General features: G+C 35.4%; 1 protein-coding gene across 2 annotated transcripts in view; it reads left to right on the top strand.

The window, feature by feature from the left end:
- Positions 1-46: 46 nt before the first annotated feature.
- LOC106132641 (transient receptor potential cation channel trpm) overlaps positions 47-18,869 on the top strand; it is a 169,516-nt gene continuing 150,693 nt past the window's right edge. For both annotated transcript variants that reach the window (XM_060949632.1, XM_060949631.1), the window contains exon 1: positions 47-426. In XM_060949632.1, the coding sequence (XP_060805615.1) occupies positions 337-426 (90 nt within the window). In that variant the 5' untranslated portion in view covers positions 47-336. The remainder of the gene's footprint in view (positions 427-18,869) is intronic.

Below are 18,869 nucleotides of genomic sequence, written 5' to 3'. Positions count from 1 at the left end.
GTGACTGTTCTTTGTTTAGACTCGACCACGCAGGGGGCATTACCAGCTGCCTTCACATCAGTTCGCTCGGCGAAGTCCCCGCAGAAAGCAGTCGGGCTTCGCACTTGGCCGGTGTAACACGTGTCCCAAGCACGCGCGCCAATCAAAACTTTGTTACGTCAAATCAATGGATATAACCTAACTCGCGCCGCGTTTTGGTTTTTAAAACATCTAAAATGCCCTGTGTCGTGATGTCTCGATAAAGTGTTGTCAAATCCCAGCTAAGTGACGTGCTTGTGCGTGCCAACGATGTGAATTTTTAGTGCATTGTGTGTTGTGTTACAAAAAAAAGTAGCAATGAGTATCCAAAAGTGTCTTCTGGATAACTCCAGTAGGATGATCAAGGCGATGTCCACTGCGAAGTCGAGTAACAGCGAAGTCAAAACGGTGAGTGTGAGTTAAAAAAAAATTTTGTTTATCGCTTAAATTATGCAAATGGTTTACGACCTTGCTCAGTTTATTTCAGAGCTACATTATTTTATAGGTTATTTTTTTTTTAACATTTCAAATAATACTTACAATAATGCAATGGAAGAGTTTCCGTCTCAGCTCAGTATTTGTGTTAAACGTAAAATAATTATACAAGCAACTGGTCGCGATGACGTCTTATTGGTATACATTACTCGTGTGATTTGTACACGAATCGATATACATGTCGATGTGAGGTCAAATGCTAGGACGTATTTATTTATAGTCATTAAAAATAATAAATAACAAATCATGGATAACGTTCAAATATACGCTAGTCCGCAGTTATCTTTATAAATAGGTGTGAAATACGTGAACCGTGAACAATGCTAGTTAAAGCAGAGATTTGTAACACTTACGTGATTTTCAATATTCCATTGTTTAGTCTTGAGTTTGTAAAATAAGTAATTGGCAGTAAATTGAGTTTTTATAATGATTTACTCACATCGCTATAATATGCGTGCGTGAAACTATTATTTTGTTATAATAACTAATGGGTTTGAGGATAGCAGAGTATTTATCTAATTTTGTCAGTTACCTGGTTATACAAAATAACATACGAATATATCACAAAATTTAGTTACTTTGCATTGAAAATAACGTTTGGTTTTCGAGTAGGCAAGTACACGCATTTATTTAAAAAATATATTACAGGTACCATTTGATATTATATTTAATGAAAAAATAAAATTTTCAACACTTTAATCAAAACAAAAAATAAGTTAATGTCATTAAGAAATTTTACGTACCTACGTACTCAATAATAAAAAAAAATTGTTGAGAGTAAATAAGTAGGTAAGTTATTTTTAACCGTTTTATAGAAAACATTTCTAGAACTCTCTTTTTCAAAAGGCGGTGAAGCGGGTTCTGTCGTTTCTTTGATTAATGATCTCCCCGTAATAGTAATTTTATTGGACATTATTATATTTAATTTATCAAAAGATTTAAATTTGATGACTGAAATTAATTAGAAATTATTTCAGAACCGCTTTCAACCTTTGTCTTCGATCCTCGGTCAGGTCATGGTGGAAAATTAATTTATATAATTGGATTGGATGTTTGTCTTTATAAATCTTTTCCACTTAATCTCAGTAATATCCGTTAATCCTAGCAACATGCCTATCACTGTGCATAAAAGCTTGTGATGTAGGTACCTTTTTACCTGAATTGGGTGAACCAGGTTTTTACACGAAGCGACTCCCGTCTGATCTCCAAAACTTCATAGGAAAACCTTACCAATAACCATGTTAAAGCTATAAGAATGTTCATATTGCATTAACACCTTATACTTACGATATTATAGCCGAACGTGGCCATTCAGTCTTAACAAGGCTGTAGGCTCTGTCTACCCCGCAAGGGATATAGACGTGACCATATGACTTGATGACTTACGATATTGACGAGAAAGAGATAGAGTGGTCCTATTTTGAAGTGCTGGAAACTACAAGGCACGATAAAACACCAATTAGACCGATAATAATAATAGTATATGTTATGATAGTACCCCATAGATAAAAGTAAAATTATTATCAATTTATTATAACTATGCCGTGTGGAATAGTAATAACGTATACTTCTAATACCAATAAATAATTCTATTGTAGTAGTTTTATTAGTTTAATCAACATGCATCATTTGTGGCACGGAATATACAGCTTGAGTAGATATAAAAAATAAACTAAGTACGTTATCATATACGTCTATCATCGTCGTATGTCTTTATTCCTTACGGGGTAGACAGAGCCTACAGTCTTGAAAAACTGATAGGCCACATTCGGAATTTTTGCGAATTGCCCTACAAAAAGTGACAAGTTGCTAGCCCATCGATTCAAAGACGAATGCTAAGTTTATTACCTTTTCCCTTGATAGACTTTTACAACGAGCACGGATGATACTATACAATATAGGTAGAGACTATATTTAATATTAGGCACAATTTAAAAATAATCAATTTTCAGAGGCAGAGACTGTAAGTAGATTAAATTTCACTTGTAACAATTACAATCCCTGCATAAATAATTCCTAAATATTTTTAAGCAACTCTTAACTTGCATATTTATCAAATGTACAAGTTCGTAGTGCATCAAAATCGGTTTACAAGTTTTCGTGATATTCACAATTTTGTAAAAATTTAAATTGTTTGCAAAGTGTCAAGTTAAGTTCGCGGCTAAAAACTATGAAAAATAAAATATATTTATTTAAACTTTATTGTACAAAATACGAATGTATAGCACAATTGGCGGACTTAATGCCAATTAGAAGCATCATCTACCAGTCAACCATGTAACCAATATAGTTTAAGTCATGCACATAAGAAAGCTGTATATATATACATACATACATACATAAAATCACGCCTCTTTCCCGGAGGGGTAGGCAGAGACTACCTCTTTCCACTTGCCACGATCTCTGCATACTTCCTTCGCTTCATCCACATTCATAACTCTTTTCATGCAAGCTCGGCGGTTTATATATGTATGTACGTATATAGTTATCAACATGAACACTAAACAGATGGTACACCCGAAGCTGTTAAGTAAACAATACTTCGTACCTGTTACTACTACTGTACAAATTTAGATTCAGTGTTTCACTGCAAAGGAAAGATTTAAGATTCTAATTACTACATATTACATTGAAAATAACATTTTAATTTGTCAATTTTATCTTCGCTTAAGGAACGGCTGACGTTCCTTTAAAATGTCTAGTTTAACACGGCGTCACTCTAATCTGTAATACTTATCTATAAATCTAAATCTATTCTATTCTATTCTAAACTATTCCACGCGGACGAAGTCGCGGGCACAGCTATTATTTTAAGAAGCATAATGGCGGAGCCGCAACTGGGCTTAAGTACCACAGTTTATTTCCTCTGATACTTAAGCAATTGAAAATGACATTTCAATAAGTTCATTTTATTGTTAGATAGAGCCAACAGTAACTTCTGTTCAGTACTTATTAAACACAAACACTAAACAGGTGGCACTCCCAAACTGTTAACTAAACAGCAGAGCTAATGGAAAAGTACGTAAATTATTCTTTGGTGGAAATATATAAAAACGTAACCGAGAAAAAAAAGTATAGACGTAACATACAAAATATATTTGGCCATTTAAAAATAATAATGACACTGATAAGTGTGAGACAAGAAAATTGTTAAAAATAAAGATAAAATATAAATACGCTGATAAATGAAAGAATATGAAGCACTATAAACTTTATTTTATTTTTGTCAAGTTATTGCTCTTTTCATTATAATTTAAATTTAGAACTAGCTCTCGCCCGCCGTTCCGCTCCCAGTGTGCAAAGTATCTTCTGTATGTAAAAATTCCATAGAGAACGTGTGGTTTGTTAACAGTTTTCTTGACGTTAAAACGGTCAATGTATCATAATTCTAAATACCTACTCCATTCAACTGTTTCTGATAAGTTTATTTTAAATCTTATTTATTTTGCATACGTCTGCGAATGCAGGAAATAAGAATAAATGTATTCCTGTATAGTTCATTTTAATGAAATTCCATTAAAAATTAGCGAAAATAAACAAAGTTTGTGCGAGTTACAGAAGAACTACAGAAAGGCTATCTCATATCTAGTTTTTTTATTGTTAGTAAGTAGGTTGACTAGAAGAGATCTCTTCATGAGATACGTCCGCCATGGCAAGTGATTTATGTGTTTTATTACTATGAACTATTTCTTGTAACTGTGTGTGTAAATTTATTTGCAATAAAAATATTGCAAACAAACAAATTAAGGCTTATTTACGTAGTATTCTCCTTTTGGGCTATGTGCTAGTAACCGGCAACTATTTGAATCTCAATTCCATTATTAAACCATACAGCTGAACGTGGCCTTTTAGTCTTTTCAAGAATGTTGGCTTTGTACACCCGGTAAGAGATAAAGACGTTATGTGATTTGTTTGCCATTGGAACTATTAATAGCTTATCCAAGTCGGTACAATATGATACAACAATATGTTGAGCATGTCGGCATAGTGGCTTCATGAATCATGAGTCTAAATTGCAATTCTAGGAATATTTACGGAACATTGGTATTACTTCACTCTGCCAAATAATGATAAAAATTTAAGTTTAACCTATCATTCATTATAAGACGCCGTTATCACTTACGGAGTAGACAGAGCCAACAGTTTGCAAAGACTGAAGGAAGGCCAAGTTCATCTGTATGGCTTAGTCTTTTCAAAACTGTTGCCTCTGTCTTTCCCGAAAGTGATATAGACATGATTATATGTATGTATGTATGCGACTGAAGTCATCTCAAAATATGCATTCTACCAGTAGATATGTTATTTCTACAGTCTACAGGTCAGTGTCGCGTTGAGATAAATAGGGAAGGAAAATGAAAATTTATTTCCTCGTATGAAATTAATTGTTATTTATCCTCAAGTTATATTCTTGGCAAACACAGTAAGTACCTACTTTATAAGTTATCTGTAAGTTAAAATAAAAGTTTATGTATTTGTTTATGTGTATATGTTAACGCAAATGTATGTAATCCGTCATTGTATACAATTCCTAGGAAATGTATGTAATTCCTAAAATAGCCCGGAAATGTGTGAAATAAATTATATTAGACACATTTCCTAGGAAATCTATACATTTCCTAAATAGCAATCGGAAATGTAAAACCCGTGGTGGTACGCGGGGGTAGGCGAGGGGCATCATTCAGAATGTTAACAAACGCTAAGAACACCGCTTATATCGAAGATGAACGTTACAAAGAGTTAATAGAAGAAGTTTCCACGGCAAAAACAACAGCTAGAAATACGGCAGCATACAAAAGGGCATCGTTGTTAAGCCTATCATATCGTCAGAGTTTAACTCTATCTAAGCAAATATTATTTCTTTTTTTTTTAAACTAACTTAACCTAACCTAAAAATATTATTCTCATTTAAACAAGGTGTTTCATTGCAGAAAGCCTTCTTTTTATACATTTCCTTATACGATATAGGAATTATATACAGTTCCTAAGAAATGTATACATCTCCCAGTAATTTTTAAAACAATATTTTATACATTTCCTAAATAGCTTCGGAATTGTATACTTTTCCTAGGAGTTGTATGCAATTCCTAGATTTTATACATTTCCGTTAACATATATAAATAAATAGTTGTGTGGAGTGGGGTTCACTCCTAAAAACTTTCTCTTTTCATATTGAACCCTCAGACATACTTCGGTATATGGGGAAATGTGATTGAAGAAAATGCTTTAGTGCAGTTTGTTGCCGCTTCTTCTGCACTGACGCTTTGAAAGCGGCACTTAATTTAAATTCAGTTATTTCTTCCAAGTCAATCGATGGTGTGTGTTTATCAAGTGATGTTCAGAATGTCCTAAAAAAAGTTTTTTTTTTATTATTTAGGCAAATGTTATTCCATGGCCAAAATGTACATCACAATGAAATAAAAAATGAAATGAAATAAATGCCGTGTGGCTCCCGGCATCAATAGAAAAAAGGACCACTCCATCTCTTTTTCATGGATGTCGTAAAAGGCGACTAAGGTATATGCTTATATAAACTTGGGATTTCTCTTGTAGGTGATGGGCTAGCAACCTGTCACTATTTGAATTCATCAGGCCATACAGCTAGATGTGGCCTTTTAGGCTTGACGAGACTGTTGGCTCTGTCTACCCCGCAATTGATATACTGTATGTACTAGCTGTGCCCGCGACTTCGTCCGCGTGGAATAGTTATTTTGGGCATCATTGAATCAAGGATGAATAATTTTCCTGTTTATGTTCACATTTCCCATTATTTCTTTGCTCCTTATAGTTACAGTGTGATGTTATATAGCCTAAAGCCTTCCTCGATAAATGGTCAAACAAACAAACTCTTCAGCTTTATAATATTAGTATAGATGTATGTACAATGAAATAAATCAAACGCCTAACCACAAATGATTGTCACTGACTCTTTTTAGTAAATTACATGTTCCACTTTTTGCAGGCGTTGGAAGTGTTATTGAAACAGTAGGGACATTGTGAGTCTATGGTATGTTGTTTTTTTTTTACCAACATGAGCACATAAACATAGTCGTACGTAAGAATAACACGTCTATCACCCGTTTACGGGGTGTACAGTGCCAAAAGTTATAAGACTCGAAAGCGATGATCTGGGTGGAGTGATGGAAGATTTAGGAATTGTCATTGTCTCACGCTAAAATAATAGCGATTGATACTAGATTTTACCCGCAACTTCTTCTGCGTTAATTTAGCGCTACCTACAAAAGAATACAGGTTAGGTTATTCACAATTTGTATCACGAATTTCACATTATGTACGCGAAGTTTCAAAAGGATTCAGGTTCAGGGGATAGCGCGTGAAAAGGTGACAAACAAATACAGAAACTTACTTTCGCATTTATACTTATTATATTACTAGGATAGGAATCTCTAAACCAGGACGTCCTGGTAAAGGGTCAGGTCAAAAGTACCCGAAACCGCCGAGCTTGCATGAAGAGAGTTATGAATGTGGATGAAGCGAAGGAAATATGCAGAGATCGTGGCAAGTGGAAAGAGGTAGTCTCTGCCTACCCCTCCGGGAAAATGGCGTGATTTTATGTATGTATGTATCTCTAAAAATCTCTATCATGCAAATCGGTTGAGTTGTTAGCAAGACAAACGGACTTTCACATATCTAAATAATCTGAAGATGGATGAAAAAGTAGGTGTGGGAAGGCCTAGACGAACGTTCCTTGATCAAATTAAGGACGTCCTGGCAAAAAGTCAGGTCAAGAGTACCTACCCGAAAGTGCCGCGCTTGCATGAAGAGAGTTACGAACCTGGATGTAGCGAAAGAAGTATGCAGAGATGGAGATGGTATGGCAAAAGGAAAAATGTAGCCTACCCCTCCAGAAAAAAGCGTGATTTTATATGTATGTAGCTGCTGCCCTCGACTTGGTCCGCGTAAATTTCGAGTCAAACTGATTTTCACTTATATTTATATGTTAAAGGTATAATGCCGTCGTACAATGATAAATGACTTTGAATTTTAAATTTTGTAACTTACTTGCAGGCGAACTCATGCCTTGACTTCATTCAAATGACGATAACTTTTTTTTTAGTAAACCGATTTCGATGAAACAAACTTTAAATGTTTTTGTGAGTTAAAACAAAGCAATTGGTGAAAGTTTTAATAAATTTAAGTAAATCGGTTCAGTACTTTCGGAACTAAGCGTGATCATACATACAGCCAGACAGACAGACATAAAAAAAATTTTGCTTTCTATTATTCATTCTAAGTGTCCCTCTATCCATTTCAGTAAAAAATACTAACAGACATTGTACAGACAAAATATTTTTACTGTTTTATTATATGTATGTATAGATTATATTTTATTATTATAGAAATGGATGATCGCATTTATTATTAAAATAGATTATGAGTCGAATGCATACAATTACGTCTTTGTATCGTATGGCGTAGTTCACATCAGGTAATTACAGTCACACAAGATTTATTAGGGGAATAGTTTATCTTATCTTTGACATTGATAAACATGGGATAAACTGAAGGTTATTATATTTTACCTGCAAACCACAGCTCAAAGTGTAATTACTTGTAGAAGGATAATTACTTATGTCATTACATGTACGTAGGTACATATGTAATTACCGAGGAACAATTATTGGCGTGAATGACTTGTGGTTTTTGGCTGAATAGTATTATTATTAGTATTGTGCCGTGTGGTTCCCGGCACCAATACAAAAAAGAATAGGACCACTCCATCTCTTTCTCATGGATGTCGTAAAAGGCGACTTAGGGATAGGCTTACAAACTTGGGATTCTTTTTTAGGCGATGGGCTAGCAACCTGTCACTATTTGAATCTCAATTCTATCATTAAGCCAAATAGCTGAACGTGGTCATTAAGTCTTTTCAAGATTGTTGGCTCTGTCTACCCCGCAAGGGATATAGACGTGACGATATGTATGTATGTATAATTATTAGTACTTAGGTAAGATATCGCTCAACTATATTCTAACACCGATTAAGGTCTAAACCTTACACAAAGGGAGTCTAATTAGTCTATCAATTAAGCCCTTCAAACGCCGGCCACCCAGAAAGGTATCAGGTGACAGTGTAGTCGTAAAGTGAATTGTAAACATGCGCCTGCGCTGCACCTGACCCGTTGTACTTAACTGCAGATCCGCAGACTCCGTTAAGATGGTATGTGCGTGAATGAATGAATAACACTTTAATACTGTAAAATAAAATACTGAATTTTCGAATTACGGTGTGCCAAATGGTTTTTGGCAGTTTGATAAATAATGAAAAAGAATAGGACCACTCCATCTCTTTGCCATGGATGTCGTAAAAGGCGACTAAGGAATAGACTTACAAACTTGGAATTCTTTTTTAGGCGATGGGCTAGCGACCTGTCACTATTTGAATCTCAATTCTATCATTAAGCCAAATAGCTGAACGTGGCCATTCAGTCTTTTCAAGACTGTTGGCTCTGTCTACCCCGCTAGGGATATAGACGTGACCGTATGTACCTATGTATGCACACGGCATTTTAGAATAATCATCGATTATCCTCTTAAATAACCAATTAAGTTTAGACAGATACAGCAGCCCACCCAAATAGGTGTCAGGTAGCAGGTAGCTGTGTTGTACAGCCAACAGCTCATAAAGCTATACAAACGCTTTGATATAACGCATAAAAATGAATATAATAGTCTAATTTTTCATGTATTTCTAGTATTAAGCCTGATATAATGTTAGTTTTCTCATATGTATGAAATCTTTTAAGGATTTTTTTTGGCTAAAGTGAAGTCAACATATAACCCTTCTTCTGTTCTAAATAATTAATTTGGAAAGTTTATGACGAGCCGATGAAAATAATTCAATATAAGTTCTTTTGTTACTCTTTTCCCACGCTAAGTAACACATTGACGGGAATTTACCTAATTCTTAGATCATGTGCCGTGTTGTTCCCGACACCAATTATAAAAAAGAATAGGACTACTCCGTCTCATTCCCTTGGATGTCGTAAAAGGCGACTAAGGGATAGGCTTATAAATTTGAGATTTTTCTTTTAGGCGATGGGCTAGCAACCTGTCACTATTTGAATCTCAATTCTATCATTAAGCCAAACAGCTGAACGTCGCATATCAGTCTTTACCACTGTGTCTCCCCGCAAGGGATATGGACGTGATTATATGTATGTATCTATGTAGATCACTAAAGTGGATAAAAACTATCTTTTTTTAGAATATTGCTGATTTTCAGTCGGTCGGTGACCGCGGATCATTGTAACATGATTCAAATGTCCGATATAAAGTAAAAGTACGTAACGTGCGAGTTTAATACCTGTAGTATTAATACACAGACCGACTTAACTTGCAGTTGTATGTACTAAGTACAATTTGAGGGCACCATGTAGACATACAAGGCGGCTCGCTTATGTTCGCGTTTGTTTATATTTAGATAGAACGTCCAGACTTCTAAATGATTTTTCAGAATGTTCGGTGACCTTTGGACTTTCAACAAGGTTCAGTTATCCATAAATATTATACATACATATGGTCACGTCTATATCCCATGTGGGCTAGACAGACCCAACAGTCTTGAAAAGACTGAATGGGCACGTTCAGCTATTTGGCTTAATGATAGAATTGAGATTCAAATAGTGACAGGTTGCTAGCCCATCGCCTAAAAAAGAATCCCAAGTTTGCAAGCCTATCCCTTAGTCGCCTTTTACGACATCCATGGGAAAGAGATGGAGTGGTCCTATTCTTTTTTGTATTGGTGCCGGGAACCACACGGCATAAATATTATAAACAGAAAAATTTTGCTGCTAGCTTGCACGAAGGGAGTTATGAATGTGGATGAAGCGAAGGAAGTATGCAGAGATCGTGGCAAGTGGGAAGAGGTAGTCTCTGCCAACCAATCCGGGAAAGAGGCGTGATTTTATGTCTTTATGTATGTATGTATAAACTCAAAAACTACTGGACCGATTTTTATGATACTGGGGACTCAGTCAGACAGAACGTTGATACTCCATCACCACCTAAGGCTCTACCGACCTGACGATTATCGTTAACGAATCATAGAAAAGGGATTGCTCTCTCGCGTTTTATTCTCTGCAGCGCACCCTGTCTTGACTCCCTATAAAATATCTTATGTGTCCCTTTAGTTTTAAACATACATACATATAATTACATTTATATCCTTTGCGGGGCAGACAGAGCTAACAGTCTTAAAAAACGAATAGGCTATGTTCAGCTGTTTGGCTTAATGATACAATTCAGATTCAAATATACATATACTTACTTCTCTCACGGTCTGGGGTTCCTTTTTTAAATACTTAATTCTCTTATCCATATAATGAAGAAAGAAATTGAGATTTTTGGTATATTTATTGTGTTTGTTTTTACCGAATAAAACTAAAATGTAATTAATATAAGTTAAAGTGGTATTTCAAATGCAGATATTTTTTGTATATTTCAAAGCGAAGTTATAACAATTCCACGGAAATACTTCGCTAAAAAATTTCCTGAAATAAAATAATCTCAGTTTCTAACTTGCAAAACTTTATCCGTGGAACTTTCAATAAAAGTTCTCAACGTTTGTGAAATGCATTATTGTTGTGATGAAAAATGACAATAACAACCACTTTTCAAACTCTGAATGAAAGTTTTAATGTATTTCATGAAATGTAAAACCAATAAAATGTAAAAAAAGCTGAACGTGGCCTATCAGTCTATTCAAGACTGTTGGCTCTGTCTACCCTGCATAGGATATAATTTATATGTTTGTATGTAAAGCCAATCATTGTGATTTAATGCATATATTCAATTTTTACGGTTCATTGTTTTAGGTACTGGTATGTTAAATGTGAACAATCTTTATATGTATTTTAGTTCAAAAATAGTCTATAGATAAAAAATAATAAATAGATAAAAGTCTTGTCTTGGCGCTAAATCATCACTTCTTGTAGGTGGCGTTTAATTCGTCGCTTTTATGAGAGGTGCTAATTTCGTCGCTTTTTTTGTAGATGGCGTTAAATTAGTCGCTATTTGTAGTCGCTAAAAGCTAGTGTACCTATATATTTTAGATCTATATCTGTCTAATTCCTATATTACAACAGCGCAATATTTATTTGTACAACGCACTGCAGGCTGTGGCAATGACATTTATAACCGCAGTGAAACGCAATGACTTTATTGCGCGAATAATTTACACGCCCCTTAGGTAAAGCGTACAGCCGTTAAGTTTAGTGGAAGAAATAGTGTCTGTAAAGTCTCAGTTGGAAAGTTAAAAGAATTAATAAACTAATGTAACATTTAGTTTTATCTATCTATCTATTTTTCTTTTATTTTACATATAGATCTTACTTTACTTTTTGCTATTATACATTTCCTGGACTTTCATCGTTGAAACATACTTAAATCAACAAATAAAAATACACCCGTAGAATAATTATAAAGATATATTACTCATTTTTTGGCGCAAGACCCGGTTTTAACCTGATAGGGAGTGTGGTCTTGGAGTGGGTAAATCAGGTTTTTACATGAGACAGTGTTACCAAGTTAGCGCTTTCGGTGCGAGATTTACTCGCGCTTTTGTGGCTACGTCTGCGCCCAATTTTTGAGCTTATCGCCTAAATAAAAGTGGGTTTCTAGTAATTTGGCGCTTTTTATCAAACTTTTAATGTTCAAATTCAGCTGGCAACATTGGAAGCGACTCCATAGGACTTCTGACCTCCACTACAATGAATTACAAGATCTCTCAGTTTGGACCATGTTAACACATTCCATCTTTATTCTCATTCACAGGTATTCTCACTCACTCGCTCGTCGGTTAGCAATCTAACTAATGTTCGTTTATCTAAAAAAATATATAATATATTATTTTTATGTATTTGTTGTTTATTTTCTACAGGGTGTCCAAACTAGCCTCAAAAGTCTGGTGGGACTGGCGATGCTGTCACTGTCCATTCCTTTTGAGGACAAAAATAAAGTCAGTAGCTCGGATTGACATGTTGAGCATGGTGATCATCGTCATTCTAACATCAACCTTCATTGCACTTTCATTGTGATTTTGCACCATCATACATGGAAATACTTACACATAAGTACATACATACAATCACGTCTATATCATAAATCAAAAGAATAGGACTACTCCATCTCTTTTCCATGAATGTCGTAAAAGGTGACTAAGGGATAAGCTTAAAAGCATACTGTCACTATTTGAATCTCAATTCTAACATTAAGACAAACAGCTGAACGTGGTCATTCAGTCTTTTCAAGACTGTTGGCTCTGTCTACCGCGCAAGGGATATAGACGTGAATATATGTATGTATGTATATATGTATGCACATCTTGTTACAACGGGCTTAAATAACCCGCAGGTTATGCTTGCTCAGAACGTTAAGACTGTTGTTGAACTGATAACAAAAAATATACTGAAAGAGGTGACGCCATTGTGGTGTTTGATTGTAAAAAAAATACATGTATTTATACCGCGACTTTGTACATCTAAGCATTAATATTAAGTACCTACACTAATTTGAAAAGAACAATTGACGGCCTCCGTGGCGCAGCGGTAATACGCTTGTCTGTGACACCGGAGGTCCCTGGTTCGAATCCCGGCCAGGGCATGATGAGAATAGAACTTTTTTCTGATTGGCCTGGGTCTTGGATGTTTATCTATATAAGTATTTATTATAAAATATAGTATCGTTGAGATTAGTATCTCGAAACACTAGTCTCGAACTTTCTTCGAGGCTAACTCAATCTGTATAATTTGTCCCATATATATTTATATTCAATATTTATATATTTATATTAATTCGACCACCGACGCGGACGCGGTCAAATAACTTGACATCATCCCTCCATTTTCCATCATCATAACATGACATGGTATCATCTGTTTGAAGGTTTGTCTCTATACAGGTTGTTGCATCCACGATGGAGTGGCATGTGTCTGATTTGATTTTAATTTTTTGTGGACTTTTTTGTGTGTTTGTAAATATCGAATGATTGAATTTCTCGCATTATGTTTTTTGTCTCTATATGTATATGTCTTGAAATTTATAGTTCTATGAAGCAAAAAATGATCGCATACAAATGAAATTGAAGTGGAAATGATGATTCGGGCTCGACCGCCCCAAAAAGATCTTCCGCCAGGAGTGTGATGCCTGGGGAACCGCTGCTCATTCGATGTTGTGTCGAAGGTTGTATTTATGATCCAATCCGGGAAATCTTTGCTTGCGCGATTTAGTATACGCGCTGTGATTGGCTTGGTGGCGTGTTACATTAGTGATGTCGCCACAAAGTTCCAGTTATTTGATAGTCTCCAGTAAAAATTGACTCTTTTCTCCTGTAAACATACCAAATTTGTAATGTCTTCCAGTAAACAATCTATAATATAACATGTCTCTTGGGCTGTAATAGTATATGTTTATTAAAAAAAAGCTTATTTGCACTTTTCTATTGACGTAATCAATGTTAATTGTACCAAGGTGAATTTATCAACGATCCGCTAATGCAAGGTGTCGCCTGATTTTTAGCACATCAAGCATTGTTCATTACTTGGTTTTGTTATCATATCACGCTGTTTACATCGATGTGGGAACTAAATTAACAGGTTATTATTTTTACATCTATATAAGCACCTCTATATAACTTGCGGAATAGACAGAGCAAACAAAACAGTCTCAAAGAGACCAATGCGCTACGTTCAGCTGTTTGGCTTAATGATAGAATTGGGATTGAAATAGTGACAGGTTGCTAGCCCATCGTCTTGAAAAGAATCCCAAGTTTGTAAGCCTATCCCTTAGTAGTCTTTTACGGTATCCATGGAAAAGAAGTGGAGTGGTCCTGTTATTTTTCTATTGGTGCCAGGAACCACATGGTACTTAAAACCTTCACGAAGTATGAAGTTGAACATTGAAAACATAACATTCAATTTTGAAACATACTTACGCGTACAATACACGTTATCAAAAATAAGTAGGTATCTAAACTAAACGGTTTTATCACGTACCAAAATTTACATTCCTGTTGCAAATATTTTTCTTACCGGAAACAGCGAAATTTTATCTGGATAACGTGTGCTTTGTTAGTTTTTGGTTTCGGACGACGGGCGAGACAGGATGTTTGTTGTTCAAACTGTTTTTTGTGTTTTCATTTGTCCATGTTCATGTTTCTTCATTGTGATATTAAATATGCAGTATTTAGAGTAAGTTGTTCAGTAGTTATATAAAGCCTTTTCTATATTACAGAAAAAAATAGATGCTGATTAATTAGCGAAGGAAATCATGTTGTGTACAAGTTGTATCGATGGTAAAAGCCGATCAAGGGAAATCTAAAAATGTTGTCACCTTCTTCTAGTCGACTTTGACGGCCTCTGTGGTGCAGCGATAGTGCGCTTGTCTGTGGCACCGGAGGTCCCGGTTTCGAAACCGGCCAGGGCATGGTGAGGATCGAGCTTTTTCTAATGGGCCGTTCTTTATAAGCAGATATTCATTATAAAATATAGTAAAGTTGAGTTAGTATCTAGAAACTAGAAACACAAGTTTCGAACTAACTTAATCTGTGTAATTTGTCTCGTATATATTTAAATTGATTATAGTGATACCGCTTAATGTGGTTTCGAGTCTTCAGATTTTGGCTCTATCTTCCCCGTAAAGGATGAAGGCAAAATAATTCTGCAAGACACTTGCCTTGTTCGCATTTACACAGAACAAAAGCCTCATGTTTTTGCTCCCAGAGGGTCGAACCTAGGGAAATTAGTTGAACAGAGTATTACGAGACCACAGACTAAATGCTGAATTGAATCTTGATAGATTTTCTATATGAAAATATAAATAAACTAGTTATTGACAGCAGATCCGCTCGAGTTAAACTTGAATTCCCGTTTTTCTCAATACCTGTGGGAGGAATATCAGATGATGTATTCTATTTCAGTGCCAAAATCGATCAAGTAATTTTTGAGAGTTGCAAACAAAAACAAATTTATTTATCTCTTTACAATATTAGGATTGATGGTTGGAAAGTTATTGCGGGGTAGACAGAGCCAACAATCTTGAAAGGACTGAATGGCCACGTTCAGCTATTTGGCTTAATGATAGAATTGAGATTCAAATAGTGACAGGTTGCTAGCCTATAAAAGAATCCCAAGCCTATCCCTTAGTCGCCTTTTACGACATCCATGGGAAAGAGATGGAGTGGTCCTATTACTTTTGTATTGGTGCCAGGAACCACACGGCACTTAAATATATACATAAATACATGTATGAAAAATGTATTTTCGCCACAAGTTGATTGGACCTTACTCTCTTTGCTTGCTCGATCAATTATTTTCCCGCGCTCGGAATCAAACCCAAAACCCCACAAAATGGAGGAAACTGTGTCGTGTCACCGATATTTTGTTTGCACAATGTGATAACAAGCGTGAATGACAAACATTCTGGACATACCTCACTAATGAGGGTTTTTCATAGTTAAGGACAATAAACAAGCCGTATTACTTATTATTTTTTACTTGTTTCCCACCCAATGTATTTTTCGGTAGAGTAAAACATAAATTGTAATGTAGCATCCATGAAAAAAAGCAATTAATGTTAAGGCAATTTTAATAAGATATTTCTCCTTTTTTTTCTTCTTGTCGTCTGATTTCCGGCACTTAAGATTAGGTCAAAAGTACCCGAAACCGCCGAGCTTGCATGAAGAGAGTTATGAATGTGAATGAAGCGAAGGAAGTATGCAGAGATCGTGGCAAGTGGAACGAGGTAGTCTCTGCCTACCCCTCCGGGAAAGATTCCGTGATTTTATGTATGTATGTAAGATTAGGACCACTACATTATCTTTTCCATCGCATGATTGAAAACAAAAAAAGAAATGTATCCAAAACTAATTGAATAAACACGAAATAGTGAGCAAAACCTAGGTGAACAATGGTTCGCTATCCTAAAATAAGTGCATTTGCACTCAGGTATAATGCACGGCACGTGTAGTGTGCATTACATCATGTGCCTACCTAGATGATATTATGTAACCCATTAGTTACATTAAGACAACATAATAATCAATTTATATATTTATCAAATTAAGCTATTGGCCCTGTAGCTAAGGGCATCCTTGCTGATGCTATTAAGATAAAGGAAAACTCGTGAGGAAACTTATACATCCAGGCAACTGGATGGTTGCCAGTTGGTTGGTTGTTGGTTGTTGTTGTTGATGCCGTGTGGTTCCCGGCACCAATACAAAAAAGAATAGGACCACTCCATCTATTTCCCTTGGATGTCGTAAAAGGCGACAAAGGGATAGGCTTACAAACTTGGATTCTTTGTTTAGGCGATGGGCTAGCAACCTGTCACTATTTGAATCTCAATTCTGTCATTAAGCCAAATTGCTGAACGTGGCCTATCAGTCTGTAGGCTCTGTCTACCCCACAAGGAATATAGACGTGACCATATGTATGTAACTAGATATGTCGCTCCGCAAACTTTAAAATGGGACCACTCCGTCCCCTTGCCCCTCTCTCCTTCAATCCCTCTAGTTAATTTGGAACATTATCTTACTAATGGTTATATGCTTGTCTCTGAAGTACAAGGAGCTGGGTCCGGACTCTGGTCATGTCTTAGGTATTTCATATAGGAATGTAGAACCACTGAGTGAGTATTCCGATCCCATTAGTTTAAACGTTAAAACCTTTGAACCGATCGGTTTTTTAGTAAATTTAATAAAAAAAACGAAAAAATAGGACATCCTGTGAATTTCCGAAAATTTAAGGAAATCCTTTTTTGCAACACTAGACTTAGAGTCCAAATTTAAAATCTTTATATCCAGCGGTATAAACTATGTCAGAAAATCAATGAGTCACTGTCCTCTTTTATAAGTATATTTCGTAGACAATGCCAATATAATCATGAGCATGAGGAAGATGAACAAAGCCCTGGTGTCAGTCACCTCTAGCTTCATCACAAGAGCCGCCAATGACGTCAATACTATTTCTTATCAGCATTTAGAAGTCAGTTGCCTAAACCTACAACTTCCTATCTAAACCGATGCCAAATTACAAGAAAAGAGTCTGGTGTCCACACGACATGTCATACATATTTAATTTCTCAGGCTGTTGTAAGGCGAGGCTGTTGCCAACTGTAGCGGTGGGGCCACTAAAAAGAATGTAAGAACGCGAAGCTGAGGGATATAATTTTGTACGTATATTATGTATTCTCTTAATAAAATAAGTTCGCGAAGCCGAGGAATATGATATTGGACGTGTATTATGTATTCTGTAAGCAAAAGGTGGAAGCTTCTTAGTTGCGTTGGCTTTCAGATAAAAATTAGTAATCATAATATAGTTAAAGTAATTGTGAAGTGGACGTTAATGAAGTAAATGCTGCAGTGCAGTTTGTTACCGCTTCTTCTGCAATATCGCTTTGGAAGCGGCAGTTAATAAACTTAGTTTTAAGTAATTTATTTATCTATTGTTATTTATATATTTATTTTATGTATTTTTTAAACCATAAGATATGACAATTATTAAGTGATGTTTGAAATGTTCCATCACAAAGAATAAAAGGTAGAATTTGAATTTGTACCACGATTTTTTAAAAGTAGTAATGAGTTAAATTCATATTATACATATTTAAATAGCCTTTTTCGTGGCCCCACGTAAGAGATAGTCCGTATAAGATTACTTTGCTTCGAGCTGACCTGTATCTTTACATTATTGAGGATTTAATTTCAACATTTGATAAGCTAAATATATATCTGATATTTCCATTACTTCCGTAACGTAGTTTTGCACAACTTTTGATAAAATTAAGATGTGGATTTTTCCTCATTAGCTTTCTCCCGCAATACTGTCTGCGATAAACTAAAATTTAAGTTTTTCTCGTTTCAGCAGGCAATATCAAAAAAAATATATGTTAGTACCAAGTCTTATAAAAATCGGTTTAGTGGTTCAACAGTGAAGAAGTTACTAACAAACAAAATTTTGTATATAAAATAATAGTTGGTAAACGTATGTAAATGTGTACTAAAATACAGTTGAGATAGACCTGACAAGGCGATCACCTCGTTCTTTGTATGTCAATCAAGGCCTTTTTTCTCGGAAACCTAGTGATATCAAGTAGAACACTTTATGAAATACAAAGGATACCTAATAGTCAAAATTATAAACCAGTTATCATAAGATACATACATACACAAATCACGCCTCTTTACCGGCGGGGTAGACAGAGACCACATCCTTCCATTTCCTACGATCTACTTTGATGGGGATCATAAGATATGCTCGGCACAAGTATCAATAGTTATCATATGTCACGTCTCCATCATTTTACAGGCTAGACAGAGCTTGCAAACGTTGGCACCACGT

This window comes from Amyelois transitella, chromosome 19, assembly GCF_032362555.1.
Source record: "Amyelois transitella isolate CPQ chromosome 19, ilAmyTran1.1, whole genome shotgun sequence".
Lineage (NCBI taxonomy): Eukaryota > Metazoa > Arthropoda > Insecta > Lepidoptera > Pyralidae > Amyelois > Amyelois transitella.
The sequence above is the reverse complement of the archived record's forward strand: the minus strand, read 5'-3'. Positions and strand labels throughout refer to the sequence as shown.